The sequence below is a fragment of the Falco rusticolus genome, chromosome 6, assembly GCF_015220075.1.
Source record: "Falco rusticolus isolate bFalRus1 chromosome 6, bFalRus1.pri, whole genome shotgun sequence".
Lineage (NCBI taxonomy): Eukaryota > Metazoa > Chordata > Aves > Falconiformes > Falconidae > Falco > Falco rusticolus.
In genome coordinates, this window is record NC_051192.1 from 86,424,301 (window position 1) to 86,439,430 (window position 15,130).

The window sequence follows — 15,130 nt, forward strand, 5'->3', positions numbered from 1 at the left end:
ATTCAATGGCAAGCTAATTAACTGAGGGATGCTTCTAGTAATACCATGGATGCTAATCCTGGCTGTGTGTTTTCCCTCATCCATATGCCTAATGTCTCGGGATTAGAATACACTTCAAGGCAGCCACTGGGAATATTTTAAGACATGGTTGGGTGGAATTCCACTGACTCTTCTGGGTGCTTCCATGTCACTGTGTCTTTGAAGCCAAATCCTTTGGTGCTCTGAATAACTCTGTTTTCTGAAATTTCTCCAACTTCCCACTCAGAATTGTTCCCACCCTGCTGTCTGTCAGGAAGGTGTGCAGATTATCAAAGTCTACTGAAGAAACTGTATTGCATTTAGTGATTTTCAGAAGCATGGAAGCTATAATGGCAGGGTGCAAGGATGTGAACCTAAAATACTAATTTACCGTGTTAATATTTGAAGTGCAAGGACGCAGAATAAACCTTCACTTTTTCCTTTTTTCCTGAACCAAAGTCTGTTTAATTATTAGTTCATTTGACAAGAACGAAAATAGCTGAGAGCATTCAATCCCATTCAGGGATCGAGGCCACCCAAAGATATGGTTCAAGCCACATCTCTCTCTGTGCTTGGTCAGGGAAGCTTTTGAGAGAAAAAAAAAAAAAAACAAACCACCCAAAAACCCCAGGCAGAATGGCCAAGTCTCCACATCCAAGAATAATGCTATCAAAGCCCTGGACTTCTGTAAAAGACATTGTATATACCCCCAAAACGCCATGCAAAGTGAACAGCCATGGACAAGGAGACACCCTGTCAGGCTAGACAGGCAGAAGACCACACAGGAGATCTTGTGGTAGCGTGACTGTGAGCTATACTGCATTGAACGGTTCAGAAGCATCAGAACGTGTTACCTTTGCAAAATTATGGGCCTTCGAGTTTTGTAGCAGCAGGGTGTTCATAAACTAATCTGGCAGTCTAGCCTGATCTTTGTTCCACAGCCTTCTGATGAAGTCCTTTGATGGCTGTCGGCCTGTAGTCCCGCAGTCGCAAGGCAGTGCCTCTCTGCCTAAGCCAGCTTTTCTCTTTGAATGACTCTTTATCACCTGACTGGGAAGACGTGATAAACTAATACAGGCCTTTACAGTGTACACACAGCATCGTGTGTGGGAAACGGCATCATTCACTGAACAATGAGGATTTCCAAATGCTAAAATGCATGCCTGGGACTTTCATAACTATGTATGTCTGTATCTTATTCTGTAGGTACAGAGCAACAGTTAATCGTTGGCGGACCAGCTGCTTCTTCTGCCCCTGCTCAAGACGTCAGGCCAAAGGACAGAGGCGTTAGTGCCAGCACGTTTCACAGGTTCCAGCAGCAGCTGCCCTCCTCCGAGCCTCTGGGCTCCAAATTAAGACACGTTAAGGTTCAAGCTGCTTTGGAGCCCTTGACTGAGCCGGCAAAGACTGAACCACAGAGCGGCTACTTCATTGACAAAGGAACTCAGACAAAGAAGTCCAGCAAAAGCGGGCAGTCAAGGCACAAAGCTCTGCACCATGGCGGGGCACACCAGAGCCAGGAGCAGCAGCCCTCCACCCTGCCTGTGGGACAGCCACCTGCCCCTCCACTCAGAGACACCTCCCAGGCCCTGGAGATAACACAGTACTTCTTTGAGGCCGTTTCCACGCAGATGGAGAAGTGGTATGAACGGAAGATAGAAGAAGCCCGGTGCCAAGCTAATCAGAAAGCACAGCAAGACAAAGCTGTGCTCAAGGAGCATATCAAAAGCTTAGAAGAAGAGCTCAGCAAATTAAGGACTAAGGTGCAGAAAGAGAGCTAGCATCTACCCAGCGCGTAAAGACAAGCAACAGGACTCATTCTGGAACCTGCTGTACAGGAATCTGGAATATTGATAGGTATATATATATATTTATATATATTTGTAGTGCCTGTTACATGCAAACAAAATGCTCTCTTTCAGGAGTAGAAATAACTTTGGGAACTCTAGAACTGAGAAGAATTCATATACTCATATGCAGACTGTACTGAAGACAATGAGATGCTGCAGGGTAGATCCACTTTTTGTTACTTCCAAGAGTCCGTTAAATATTACATTCTCAATTTCCAGGTGCTGCTTGAAAACAAATTGCATTACAAACCAAAACTACTTTCTGAAGAGGAAATTTCCTTATTTCCACATAGGTCACGTGTAGCTAGAGGGTTCCACTGTGTGCTACGTGTAAACATGTAGTGATACCAATCCTACAAGAAATCCAGGATGTTTAAGAGCTTTTAACAGAATTCAAATAGGGGTGAAGGGCTATTGGTACTATTTTAGATACTCCCCAGTGTGTGTCTCTAGTCAGTGGAGAGAAGCTACAGAACCCACTCAAATTACAAGCCCATGTAAGTGACAGATGCAGGTTTCCAGCTGGGCTCTCATGGAGCGAGGTGCTAAGGTGAGTCATTGCATTGGGTACAGTGGTTTTAGTTGCTACTTTGCTTTTCTTTTGGTTTTACATTACTAAAACAAATTCTAAATTAATTTGTCTCTTTTTTTTTTTTTTTTTAACGGTGTCCTGGTTGCAAAGCTCCTTGTACTGAGATGTTTTGTTTAGGGCATGGATGGCAAATATTTTACCATAACGATGCTCTATTTGTTAGGTATAATTTTTGTGTAACTCTCCTTTCCTTCAAGCAGCAAATGGCTGATTTCTCTACTACTGAAGAAGCTTGAAAAAGTCCTTTATCTAAAGAAGTGAAAGCTTGGTTCCCTGTACTCAAATGTTACTTTTTCTGCGGAGTCAGGATCCTCTCCTAGACACCTTATTCAGACTGTCTTCCTTTGTTCCTCTGAACGAGTGATTCCGCTCTCTGTTTTCCCCCATGAATCTCTAAAAAGAGAGGCCAGGCCGTGGTGAGTCTGCGGGTCTCCATGAAACCAGTCCTCGCAGTCCCGCAACGTGGAACTTAACGCACGTTAAAGTTCTTATGGATGTGTTTCGTTATAAAAATCAAAACTTACCCTGACCAAGGTTGTCCGAGCTGACAGACTCCAGGTAAACTAAAGGCACTGTAACTCGCTGCATCTGCACCCCTTTAGGGTTTCCTCCTTACACCTCTGAGAAGGCTCCATCAGATTCTGTTAGACGAGTAAGTTTACTTAACAGTTTGTGATAGAACAATAGTTCAAACACAGGATAGCACTGTTTCGCCAAGGGAAGATTTTTGTTTCTGTACTGAGGAACCCTAAAATCAATACAGAATACTTTACAGTATTGAAGACAGCATTGACTAATTAGTAATTAAGCTTTTGTCTTCTTAGCAGATGTATAAAGCAAAGAAAACTGTATTATATATCAATATTTTTAAAGTTCCTATTAATGCACTATCAAGACAAGTATATCTGCAGTTATGGAAACACCAGTTTTACTGCTCTGACTTCCGTAGTCTAATATAGACACTTTTGTATGTTCACAGTTTTGTTTAAGCTACTGTAGGAACGCAGAAGCATGCTATTTAAGTTTTGTATCATCTGGATAAAGTGAATGTTTTGCCAAGCAATTAAAATAATTGTTGCTCACAAGTCTGTGGTGTAACATTTTCTAGCCAGAGAAAATGGACACGATCCCCTCACTTGACTTAGAAGGGGGAGCAGAAAATCAGACTTCAACTTCAAAACGTGGGTGTTTGTGGTTATAAGACGCGGAAACCAGGTCTGCCATCTGTCCCGAGGGAGGCTGCAGGGACCAACGGCCATTTGTTAGCTGATGCACGCACCCACCCTTTCAGAACTTTCTGGCACAGGGCTGACTTATGCAGCTGATCACACACGTGCTCCTGAGCTTGTACAAGGGCGAGGCTAGGGCTTTAGCTAATTTACCTTCCATACAAACTGCACTACCGAGTCAGGCGTTGGAGTAGTAATTTAAGACAGGAACTTAGCCTCAGAGTACTGATTTTAGAGGTTTTCTGAAGCCAAGAAGCATACTGTGAAATAAAGGCATTTTCTGCCAGTTCCTTTGTACTCCCCTCAGTAGCCCCCACTTCAAAACTGCTAGAGTTGAAGGACTTCTTCATAAAATACCTACATTACCTGCCTTTCTCTGCAGCACACACTTGGAGTAAATTTACCTACCCTAGCAGGCTACACCCGGACTCTGCAAGGCCTCCGGCGGGCAACTTTATCGGACAAGCCCAGAGAGCCACGGAGAGGACAGGCAGCAGCACTCATGAGATCAGCAGTTGTCCAGGGCGCTGCCGCTCCAGCCCTATTCCTGGATTACGTGGCCACAACCTAGAAAGTCCAAACTGCAGAGTCAAAGGAGTAATGCAGACGCAGGGCTCCGAATGGAAGGCGCGGTGACGAGGCAGCAGGGTAGAGTCTCCTGATGCAGGAGCCGAAATCCAATCACTGGCTGAAGGGAAAGGGAATGCTACCTGTGAGAACTGATTACAGCTTTGTTTAGTCAAAATTCCTCTCTAAACTGCATTTTCTGGTAACGTGAAAAGTCAATCTCCAACACATTAATGTTCTGTCAGACCATTCTACCAGCAAATGTTAAGAAAATTGAAATTTTAACAAAATATTTACTCATACATATTTTTCACTGACCAATTAGAAGCTTAAAGGCTTCTGTCTACGCAAACCTGAACTCTTTTACAACCTCACTGGCTGCCTGAGCCACATCCTGAAATGTGAAGAAGTATCATAGGAAAGGATTCTGCAATGACTTTCAGAAAAACAATCAGAAATTAAAAAAAAAAAAAAAAAAAAAAAAAAAAGAGGCACTTTCTTGTTAAGCAGCAGCCTTTTGCAAACCAGCTTTGTTGAAGTACTTAGTAGTACGAAGACACTTTGTTTGGCTCCAGCAAGAAGCACACCCTTCAGGCTCCTGAGGGGAGTCCTTCTTCCCCCCTGGAGCCGGGAGAGGGAACACTGTCTGTCCCTTCCCCTGTGGCAGCAGTGGCACTTACCAGAGCTGCTGGGAGGCGATCCAGCTCGCCCACTCAGCAGAAAGCCCCCTTGGCCAGGGGAGGTGGCTCCTTAACAGCGGACTGGGAGAGGGAAGGGGTCCCGCATCCCTTGAAACAACAACTGAAGTCGCTCACAGCTCCTGGACGGTCAGGTGTTTATCTACTGTTGCCTGGCATTTGAAACTGATACGGGGAGGGGGGTGGGGAAAGCAACACTGCCCTTCACAGGAAGGTAAGAACAGGTGCAAGCAAGAAGGTAAGAAGGTTGCAAACAACCATAATATTTGCAGTTAGTATTTTCTATCTGTAATTTTGCTTTATATTGACTTTTAAGGTCACTAACTTCAAGGCACTTACCGTTAAATTGGTAATAAGTGGTTCTGGGGCTGAAATTTCTAATTTTCATGAAGATCTCCCTTTTTAAGTTTTATTCAGCTATAACTGAAAATCAACATCTACGTACAAAACATTTTCTTAATGTTTTATTGTGTTTGTCTTGGGCCCATTTATTTATCCCAAATGCATTTTTTAATCTCAAGTTTTGGTACAAATCCTTGGCACAGTCCAGAAAGAGCTGTTACCACGATGAATGTTACCACTTAAGAGTTGCCACAATAGAAAACAGGTAAAATGATGTGGCTTACATTTATTTTCCATTTCCCTGGCACAACACCGCTGCTGTAATTTTTGGTGCTTTCTGCTTTTCTCACATCACATGCTACATCATCCATTCACTTTTTTGAAGTTCTTTGTCAGGGTGATTTCCACACAGGAGGGTAAGCAAACCAAGAAGAACAGGAAGGGGAAAAAACAAACTAAAACCCCACTGTGGCAGAGCCCACCTTCAAACATTACCAGGTTGTCAGCAAAAGCTGCTATTACAACCACGTTCTGGAAAAAAATACTATGTTTGTTTGCAGCAGATGAAAATCCAGCTGTCAACAGAAATTAAGATCAGGATTTTGCCAGCTTAAGCGCTCTTTGAAGTTCCTGAAGTTGCATGTTGCCTTGAGTAATCATCATCCTGATCGCGTCCTGTAACACAAAATGGAATGTACTGAACCGAGCGTCTGGACACAGCACAGTTTTATACACGCATGCCGATTGTAACACATCAAGTACATACAAGTCGTACCAGCACTACTGTGATCTGTTTCTTTGTGTGAAGTAACACTGTAGTCACTGAGATGGTTACAAAACAGGTGGATAAACAAACTAATTTTCTCCAGTTCCTTAAATGATGGGTTTAGGGGCTGGTTACGGCTTTGCTTTAAAGCTCAGTTTTGAACAGGATTCAGGCTCCTAATAATGTTTTCTTTACGCCTCTGCATCTACCACCTTTGCAACTAAGTAGTGACAACTGCACGCTGGCATTATGAGGACAGGTGTTTTACTGAGGAAGTGGATGTTTCTCTCAGCATTTTTATCTAAGTACACTAACACGTTGTCTGCAGAATTCAGCCACCAATTCCTTGAGCACCGACCAGAAAAAGGATCAAACCAGAAAACAGGAGACATACAAGAAACGCAAAGGTTTCTGCATTTCATACATGCTTCATATCGACAACCATCCAATTTAATTGTGCTCAGCTTGAGTATTGTTGAAATTAAAGATTTAAAAAAAAAGCTATAGAAAGCTTGACCATTAATACATTTATGATATTTACCGTCTTATTCGATATAATTTTTCTGATTTGTGGTTTGAGTAAGCAGGATTTGTTTTGTTTTTAGCTTTCTAAATCCAGATTATTATCTGGAAATTAGAGAAACATTACTACCACCAACAGAGGGGATAATATTTAGAGATGCTGAATGTTTCTTCATATAAATGCTTAAGAGAAAGTAACAGGAGACTTCACAGCAGTCTAGAAGTGACACCTACGAAACAAACGTGACAAAGCACAGGACAGCTCACTGACCGTTCCCGAGGGCAGGCAGTCAGGGTTGCAGGTTCCCAATCCTCACCTCTTCTGTAGCATCCTTATTTCTCCTGAATTCTTCCCTGGCCCAGTCCTTTAAATAGTGACGATCTGCTTCTGCAGGGACCTCACGGATAGCCCGCAGGATCTTCCTGTACAACTGAAGAACCTGCTGTCGCCTCAGGAACTGGGGAAGGGAAAGGGAAATCTATCCACTGTCCCAGGACACTGCTGCGCGCTGTGCCCTCGGTGGCTTTGAGGGACGCTTGAAGAGCGACGCCCATCGCCTTTTCCATTCCAAAACGTGCAGTCTTGCTTCAGATCCCAGTCCGAGGAACTTAAGTTTCACAAAAAGGAACGTGCTGAATGGGAGTACCTCGCGGTGCCTAAGGCTACTGGCAGCACAGGATCATTTCGGTTTGAAAAGCCCCTCGAGATCACCAAGGCCAGCGCTGACCCAGCGCCGCGCAGGCCGCCGCTGCAGCACACGCCCAGCACCACATCTAAACGCCTCCAGGGCCGGAGAAGCCACCGCCTCCCCGGGCAGCCCGTTCCCGTGCCCGACCACCCTTCTGGCCCCCGCCAGGCCTCCCCCGGCACGGCCCGAGGCTGGTGCCCCCCGCCCCGTCGCCGAGGCGCGCCGCCCGCCTCCCGCCGCCGCCGGGCGCCCAGGGACGGCCGGGCCTGGCGCTGCCGGGCCCGGCGCAGCCCGGAGAGCGCGGCCCCCGCCGGCAGGCCCGAGCCCCGTACCTGCCTCAGGGTGAGCGCTGCCGGTGGCAGGCGCCCGGCCGCCATGACGCGCAGCCCCGCCCCGCCGCCGAGCGCGGCCCAGGGGCGGCCGTTCCCCGGGGCTGGGCCGCGGTGCGCGCCCGCTCTCCGGCAGCCGGGGCCGGCCGGGGGAAGGCGCCTCCCCCCGGGGCGGGCCGGCTGCTTGCGGCCGCTCGGAACCCCCGAAGCCGGCGAGCGTTCGCGTGCGGGTGGGAGCCGCCGCGCCCGGCAGCGCAGGGCCCCGGCCCGTCACCCCGCCGGGACGGCGCGGCCCGCTGGCAGCCGCCGCGGGGGGAGGGGCGGGGGCGGCGGCAGGGCGCGGGGCGCACGCGGCTGGGGCAGCGCACCGGCACTTCCCGCCCCTTTCTGGGCCGCGGCGGCACCACGCTCACAATGAGGCACCGTCGGGTCTCGTACACAAAGAAAATCTCCAACGAGAGTCCCGGGGCGTATAAACACTAACCTTCCTTCCGCTTGTCACCGAGAAATCAAAACACCTGGGCCCCTGATCAGCCCCCGGTGCTGGCATTATCCTCACGAAGGAGGACAGCTGCTGAAGTTTCATAAACCACAACACATCTTCGGATGAAAATTCCTATTTGTGCACTGCTAGAGAATGCCCAGCATTTCCAGGTAAAGTTGGTTAATTTATTCAAGCTTTGATCACCTGAAGGAACTGACATCATAATTACAAACAGCGGTAACTTCTTTTTATTAGTACAGACAATATAAGATGCATAGCTTCAGCAATGAAAAATCATGTCCATGCTCTAAGCCATCAGATTAATGACACTTCTCCTTAGCGCCTGCCGGGACAGAGGGGCAAACTTCACAGTGTAAACTGCTTCCACAGGGGTTATCGTACGGCGTGACTCATAAAACTCCCTGTTGATACTATCAGGCAAAAATTGGCGATAATTAAATAGGATGTGTTAAACCGCAGAATAGTTTCAAGTATTCAAGTACTTACTTTTTTGGTTGTTTAAAACCATCTGCTTCTCCTGCTCCCCCAGTCCTTCCCACAGAGGCACCAGCCACAAGGGTGAAGCTAAAGAATGATTTTTTTACAAGACACCTGAAGTTCTTCTAATGCAGAAATGCCTTCCCAGAAGCAAGACCGATTTTTCTTATTGCAGTAGACAGTGGCAGGAATAATTTTACCTCCGTGAACATTACAAATACTTTTTTGTCAAAGCAGTAAGTTGTTACAAGAGAAGTTGAACAAAGTTTTAAGTTTTACATTATCTGTGGGAATAGGCAACCAAAGACTGTGATAGTCTCTCACCATTGCATAATTGTCCTCTGACAATCGTGACAGAACGCACCTAAACCATCTTGGTCTTGTGCAGCCCTACTGCCAGAGGGCAGCTCCTGCACATTAATCCCAGTTAGAAAGATTTCTGTCCCATCAACTCTCCGATCAAACGCAGTTTCATAACATTTCAGCAGTTTAGCAGCAGTCAGGTATTGACTTAGTCTAGAAAGTCTACAAAGAATCTGAGGCAGTCACCAGTTCAAACCACTGCCTGAGTGCATCACTGAGAGTTTCTGGAAGCGCATTCACATCTCTGAGGATCAGGTAGAACGGGAATGGGAATTCTTCCATGTAGGATCTGATTTCAGGCAATTCTCCAGGTCCTTTGAATATAGGTACTTTAATGTCCAAAATGGAATCCTGTAAAAAAGAATTTATGTTACTACTAAACCACGTGCATTTTTTACAGGCCTTTGATATCATTTATCCCATTTTTCAAGTACTTCTAATTCCTCCTCTGTTAAACTAAAAGTTAATAAAAGAGTTTTAAGATTAACAGCCTTAAGCATCCAATGGTAAATCAAAGCAAAAGCTGAACACAAAGCAGTTAAGTACTTTTTCCCTTTTAAATAAAGTGCTCTAATCAACAAATCACAGACTAGAAGAGACTAAGCTTAAGCTTCTGCAATACCAAGTTCCATAATTAAATCCTGTCTTTCCTTCGTATTTTATGATTTGAGTTTACTGTAAGCACTCCAGTTTTACACATTTGATGCCTTCCCGACAGTCAGCTGTAAGCTCTCTAAGGTTGAGTTCAACTTGCATCTGTGCAGCGATCCAATACAAGATTCTTCAGCAAATTATTTTATAATATTTCAACAAATACTACCAACTCAAAAATCAGATTAAACTCCAGCTGTGCTTCTTGGAAAGTAATTTCTTAGTTTCCCAGTGTAGCAGCTCAGAAAATTAATAAAGCTTATGAAAAAAAAAAAGTAATTTCACTGCCCAGAATTTTCACCTGACATTATGGGCAGGTTTCATCAGAACCTTACAATAGTTTGCCAGCAAGAGAACCGTTGGTTAATTTTTCAACAATAAATATAGCAGATGAGTTTTGTATGGAAAAATAAAGATACAGGAAGAAAATGTGAACAGCAAAATTAGTCTTTACCACATAATTCAAACCAAATGCAGTACCCAGCTTTGCAGGCACTAAATCTCGTATACTTCTTCCTGTGTAATCTCATATTGGCTCCAGCTGCCACATCAAATGGAGACCGCTGTCAGAAATGATCAATTTGAATCAAAAGTGAGACTGAAAAAAGTATCTCTCAAACTGTGAATCTGTGAACCTACCAGCTACTTCTCCAGTGGCCAAAATCTCCAATCATTACATTTGAATACAAGAGGTCTTACTTAGCTGTTCTGTGGCATGGAAGTCTTTTTTTTTTTTTAAATACAAAAGAGGATAAGAATCATAGTAGGGACAAATCATAGAAGATCTGACAGATGTTATGAAAACCTGAAATTAGGCTACAAAAGACAACGAAAAGATTCCTATCAATTTCTCATTCACTGCAGCAGAATACTTCTCCCTTGTTCACTTACTTACCCGGGAATTCGGATTGTCCAACACTACAAAAATAACGAAGATATTGGCATTCTGAGCTGCTTGAACTGCTGCTGTCACTCGCTCCTTGCCTTCCAAGAAAAGGCCTCTTCCATCAGATACAATCAAAAGCAGCTGTGCTGTTTCTGAGCACAAAGAACATTAAATATTCCAGTAAATTAGAGTAATCCATTTAAAAGACAAACAAAGACTATCTTGTTATTAGCCCTGTGGGTATAATGGAAAAAACAAGTATTCATAAGGAAATGAAGTCATTATCAAATAGAATTCTGTGACTTAAGTTGCAGTTACCAGGGCCAAGAAAAAGTTTCTCAGTGGTTTGTTAAACCCCTGAGAATAACTGGGGGAAAACACCCCAGTCCATCAGTCCCATAATCAAGGACGAAAGGCATGGAAAACACCAATGAAACTAGTTATGGCCTCGTCATTCATGCCAGGTTAGCGCCTAGGAGTTAAATATTGGCTGAATTACAGGGCTCCAGCCAGCAGATCATTACCACAGCAGAGCAGCAGCTGCTGCAACGTAAATCAAGAATCCACCTATGGGTGCACTTGTGTCAGCATTTCACCCTAGACTGTGACTAGGCTTTTGAAATGTGTCTCCCTGTTGTCCCCACTTTACTGGGCTTGGCAACCCCGGACTGCCCACAGTGGGTGACTTTTGGAGGAACTTAAAGCAGAAGATAGCTCCAGAGACAGTGTGAAGGCAGTCCAACCACTCCGGGGCGTTCAGTCCTCGGGACCAGGCAAAGCCACTGCGAAGTAAGGCTCCCGAAACACCCGGAGCAGCTGCCGCGTTCCTCCGCACCGGCCACTTTCTGGAGACACGGTACTTGGTGCAAGCTGCCCTCAGAGTCGGAGACAGATATATCCCTCCAAAGGAACATTCTAAGTTATGTATCTATAATCTTTTACTTACAAGGGAAATCACAGTAATTAGTCGGGAAACGCGAGCCCCTCTGTCCCATTCCCTCCGCAACTTAATGGCTGGGGAGTGACGAGAGCACTGGCTCCCTTTCTGCAGGCAGGCCGCAACCGGGACAGGGCTTGGTCTTTTTACAAGCAGGGGTGATGGATCCTACTGCCTGTTCTCTCGCTAGCTCCTTGATTCTAGGGAGCCGATTGCTGCTGCATCCCAGCCCAGTTCAACACGACTGGATACTGCTCTCCCTCAGAATATTCCGGCAGCCTGGCCACCCTGTGGCAAAGCAGCTATAGATTATAAATGCCAGACGGGAGTACTTTTACGAGAAATTTACAAATACGGGTGCCACCATGACAACAGCACAAAGCAGTCTTTTAGGCCAAATGTGGGTCAGACGTGAGGTAACAAGCCTTCCAGCTTTTCTGGGCAATTCAAACAGCCCACGACTTCAACTTGCACCACAGTGAAAGGCAGGTAGGAGGCAAACATTTACCCTCCTTGGAACGGTGTGCTTCTCGATACCTACAGAATCAAATTCTCAAGCAAGAGCAGAAGTGCCTAGGGAGTCAAGGTCACTGGGAAGCTGGACAGTGCCCTAAAGCAGGCAGTGTCCAGGACTTAAACACAATCTGGAAACATAACATAAAGGGGAACAAGCAAGGTGTGCCTTTTCAAAGAGCCTTAAACAAAATTTCAGTGAATTACTGACAGATACGATATAGGCGTCTTTTGATGTAAATTTCAAGATGTCTTTAGATGTAATTTCAAGATTTCTTTTGACAAAACCAACCCCAAAGCCCTAAATGCAAGTGATGTCTCTCTCAGAGCTAGGAGCCTTTCTGTCAGGATACTGCTTTGGGCCTGTAGCGAGCAGCAATGAGCATAGTAACAGAAAAAAAAAAAGCTCACCAGGATTACTATTTTGAGACACCTGTTGTGCTGCAGCAAACATATTTGCTGATGACTCTAGAAACTACAGAGGAAACAAGAAGCTTAAGTTATTTCATCATGAAATCACAAACAATGATAACATTTTTAAAGAACACACTTCTGTATTTTAAATACAAGATAGTTTAGTCTGACCACCTACACAGATAGTCCTCGGCATTTTCCTGTATTAACTCCTGCTTCAAACTAGTAAGTATTTTTGAACTATAGAATCTCCAGAAAAGCCTTCAATCTGGATTTAAAATTCTTCCAGTGCTAACAAAGCCATCAAAACCTCAGTAAATTGTTCATGGATTAATGGCACCATTAAAAATACACATCCTATTTCTAGGTTGAAATTCTTTGGCTTCAACTTGCAACAGAAGTATCTAGTTACATATTCCCCATTAAAATGAAGGACATCAACTGTCAAGTCCTCCCAGTTTCAACAATTGTAAGACTACCGTTGAGCTATTTGGGTCTCCTCCTTTTCTGTTTTATATTAATGGAAGATCTTATTCAAGTCTGGAAAGTTAAGACTGCAAGAACCTTCCTAAAAGAAGAGGACTCTGCAGCTGTCCAGGAAAGTTATCTTCAGGTATCAGTCCAGTCTGACAAACTTACAGCCTGACAAACACACGATGCTCTTCCTCCTCCTCCTCCTCCAGTGAAATCCATGGAACACAGAAACCTCCTAAACTCCCACAGACTTTGATGGGATTTGGCACAGGGGTACCCAACAGCTTGTACCCAAAGTACTGCTAAAGACCCAATACAAACAGAGAAAGATGGATGCTTAAAAGTGGCATACATCAGAACTAGAAGTGAGAAAATACTATCACTTCAAAATTGTGAGCATTTTATCTCTTTGTTATCTACCCAGGTATCACACTCTCAAATATAAATGACCAGTGAACGTTATAAAACGATCACGAAAGCATGAAGCTCCTCATGTCTGGAAAAGATTTGCCAACCTGTTGCCCTAGAGGCATTCTTGTGTACCTGGGCTATTTTTGTCTTCTTCTGCTGAAATTTGCAAAGACGCAATATCCGTGTCCCTGACTGGTCACTGAACTGTTCATGGAATGGGTGCAGCAGCTGAACAGTCTCTCCAAAGCTTTAGAAAAGAAAAAAATGTTTCAGTGTGAAACCGATACTTACACTCTGAAGTCTAGAGGAAAAGTCAGGACTTCTAATATACTCACCTACACACAGCAATTTGTCCCACTTCTAGAAGTGTCAGTGCGTTTCCAATAACTGCCAGGGATTCATATGCTAGCTATTAAAGAAAAAAGCCTTGTATCAAAAATAGAATATTCCAAGTTTACTCACAGCTCAGTATTAAATATGATGAATGTTACTGAAATTACTTTTATTGTCTAGTAAAAAAAAATAAATAATGAAGAGTGCCTGTTTTTTTCCCTGTTAGAGTTATGCAAGATAGCCCTTGCAATAAAGACACACTAGTTCTACTTGAAGGCTTCAGCTGATTGATTTAGAGGTACCACTTCAGGCAGGCTAATGACGTAACCACTGAAATAACTATTTAGAAGGAAACACACATTTTTAATAAATGAAAACTCAACAGGTGAGCCATGATGAACTAATATTTAACCATCCAATGAACTGCATAGGTAAGCAAGTTATGGGCTTTTGTAGGCTGCAAAAAATAATTTTCCAGTGGCTTTCCAACAGCCACCAGCTCTGTATGAAACAAGTCAGCAGCTGACACACTCATCAAAAAAAGGCAATTTCTTCATACTTCTTCCAATGTTTTATTTTACCTGTTTAGAGTGATTGTCTATCATACTAGAGGAATCATCAATAGCCAAGCAAATCTGGTACTGTCGTTTACTGGGCTTGGTTCTTCGCAACCAGATCTTATCTTTTCGGAACTGACTGGCAATATATGGAATCACTTTACGCATGTTCAATCTCTTCCCTGTTCTGTAGTCTCCTCTAAAAGTGAAGAAGAAAAATACAGTGACAGGGATTATCAGCAAATACCTCATTCTGGAAATCTGAGCACAGGCACCAAACCACAAAATTTTGTAGAATATTATAAAAAAAATTCAGTAGTTCTAATATTCATTTTTTGGTACATACAAAAAAAAGTCTTGTATTTTTAATGCAAAATGGATACTCAGTGTTTTTTTAAAAGAAGTTTTTAAATCTACATGCCTAAAATGGAAGGCAAACCTTGAATTTAGACTCCTCCATTTTGAAACAAGTCTAGATCTCTTAAGAAAACAAAACAACCAACTTAACATTAAAAATAACATAAGCCACTTGAAATTTAACACTGTCTTTGACTCAACAGCACTTCAGTTGGTTTGGTCACCCGTTGCACAGAGGAAAAAAAAATAGGAGGCAATACGCTCAGTGTTGGTACCTATGACTCTATCATGTTTGCATTTCATAAAATAGACTAGTGCTCCCACACAAAAGTAAAACAAATGCATTTACCAACAGGAATAATTGCTATAAAGTAAGAACAACATAAAGTCATAGAGAGGTTAAAGCCCTCCAAACCCAAGAGTTTAGAGAAACAAAAAGCTTCAGAAAGACCCAACTTACTTCAATTTGGCTGCCTGAGTGGGTTCCAGTATGAGCCGTAGCTGTTCACAAAGCTGCTGTGATAGAGGAGCTGTCAGTACTAAATACCTCTGCCACAACTGTGCTGCTTCCTTCTCCTAAAACATCATACATACAGAAATAAATAGAAATGAATTATGAAAAGACAAGAAGTTGGCAAGTGCTGCCTGAA

The 15,130-nt window shown here is 43.9% G+C and overlaps 3 protein-coding genes across 6 annotated transcripts in view; 1 reads left to right on the forward strand and 2 right to left on the reverse strand.

The window, feature by feature from the left end:
• ANKRD6 (ankyrin repeat domain 6) overlaps positions 1–5,838 on the forward strand; it is a 102,278-nt gene extending 96,440 nt beyond the window's left edge. For all 4 annotated transcript variants that reach the window (XM_037392996.1, XM_037392999.1, XM_037392997.1 and 1 more), the window contains one exon: positions 1,225–5,838. In XM_037392996.1, the coding sequence (XP_037248893.1) occupies positions 1,225–1,799 (575 nt within the window). In that variant the 3' untranslated portion in view covers positions 1,800–5,838. The remainder of the gene's footprint in view (positions 1–1,224) is intronic.
• LYRM2 (LYR motif containing 2) lies at positions 5,406–7,856 on the reverse strand. The gene is made up of 3 exons (XM_037393000.1): positions 7,606–7,856; positions 6,902–7,042; positions 5,406–5,971 (listed from the first exon to the last, which is right to left on the reverse strand). Exons 1-3 carry the CDS (start codon positions 7,648–7,650, stop codon positions 5,891–5,893), a joined length of 267 nt encoding a protein of 88 aa, XP_037248897.1. The 5' UTR covers positions 7,651–7,856; the 3' UTR covers positions 5,406–5,890.
• Positions 7,857–8,311: 455 nt separating this feature from the next.
• MDN1 (midasin AAA ATPase 1) overlaps positions 8,312–15,130 on the reverse strand; it is a 104,191-nt gene continuing 97,372 nt past the window's right edge. The window contains exons 96-102 of the mRNA XM_037392994.1: positions 14,941–15,056; positions 14,148–14,322; positions 13,569–13,642; positions 13,366–13,480; positions 12,346–12,409; positions 10,494–10,636; positions 8,312–9,298 (exon numbers count right to left, since the gene is read on the reverse strand). Of these exons, the coding sequence (XP_037248891.1) occupies positions 9,110–9,298; positions 10,494–10,636; positions 12,346–12,409; positions 13,366–13,480; positions 13,569–13,642; positions 14,148–14,322; positions 14,941–15,056 (876 nt within the window). The 3' untranslated portion in view covers positions 8,312–9,109. The remainder of the gene's footprint in view (positions 9,299–10,493; positions 10,637–12,345; positions 12,410–13,365; positions 13,481–13,568; positions 13,643–14,147; positions 14,323–14,940; positions 15,057–15,130) is intronic.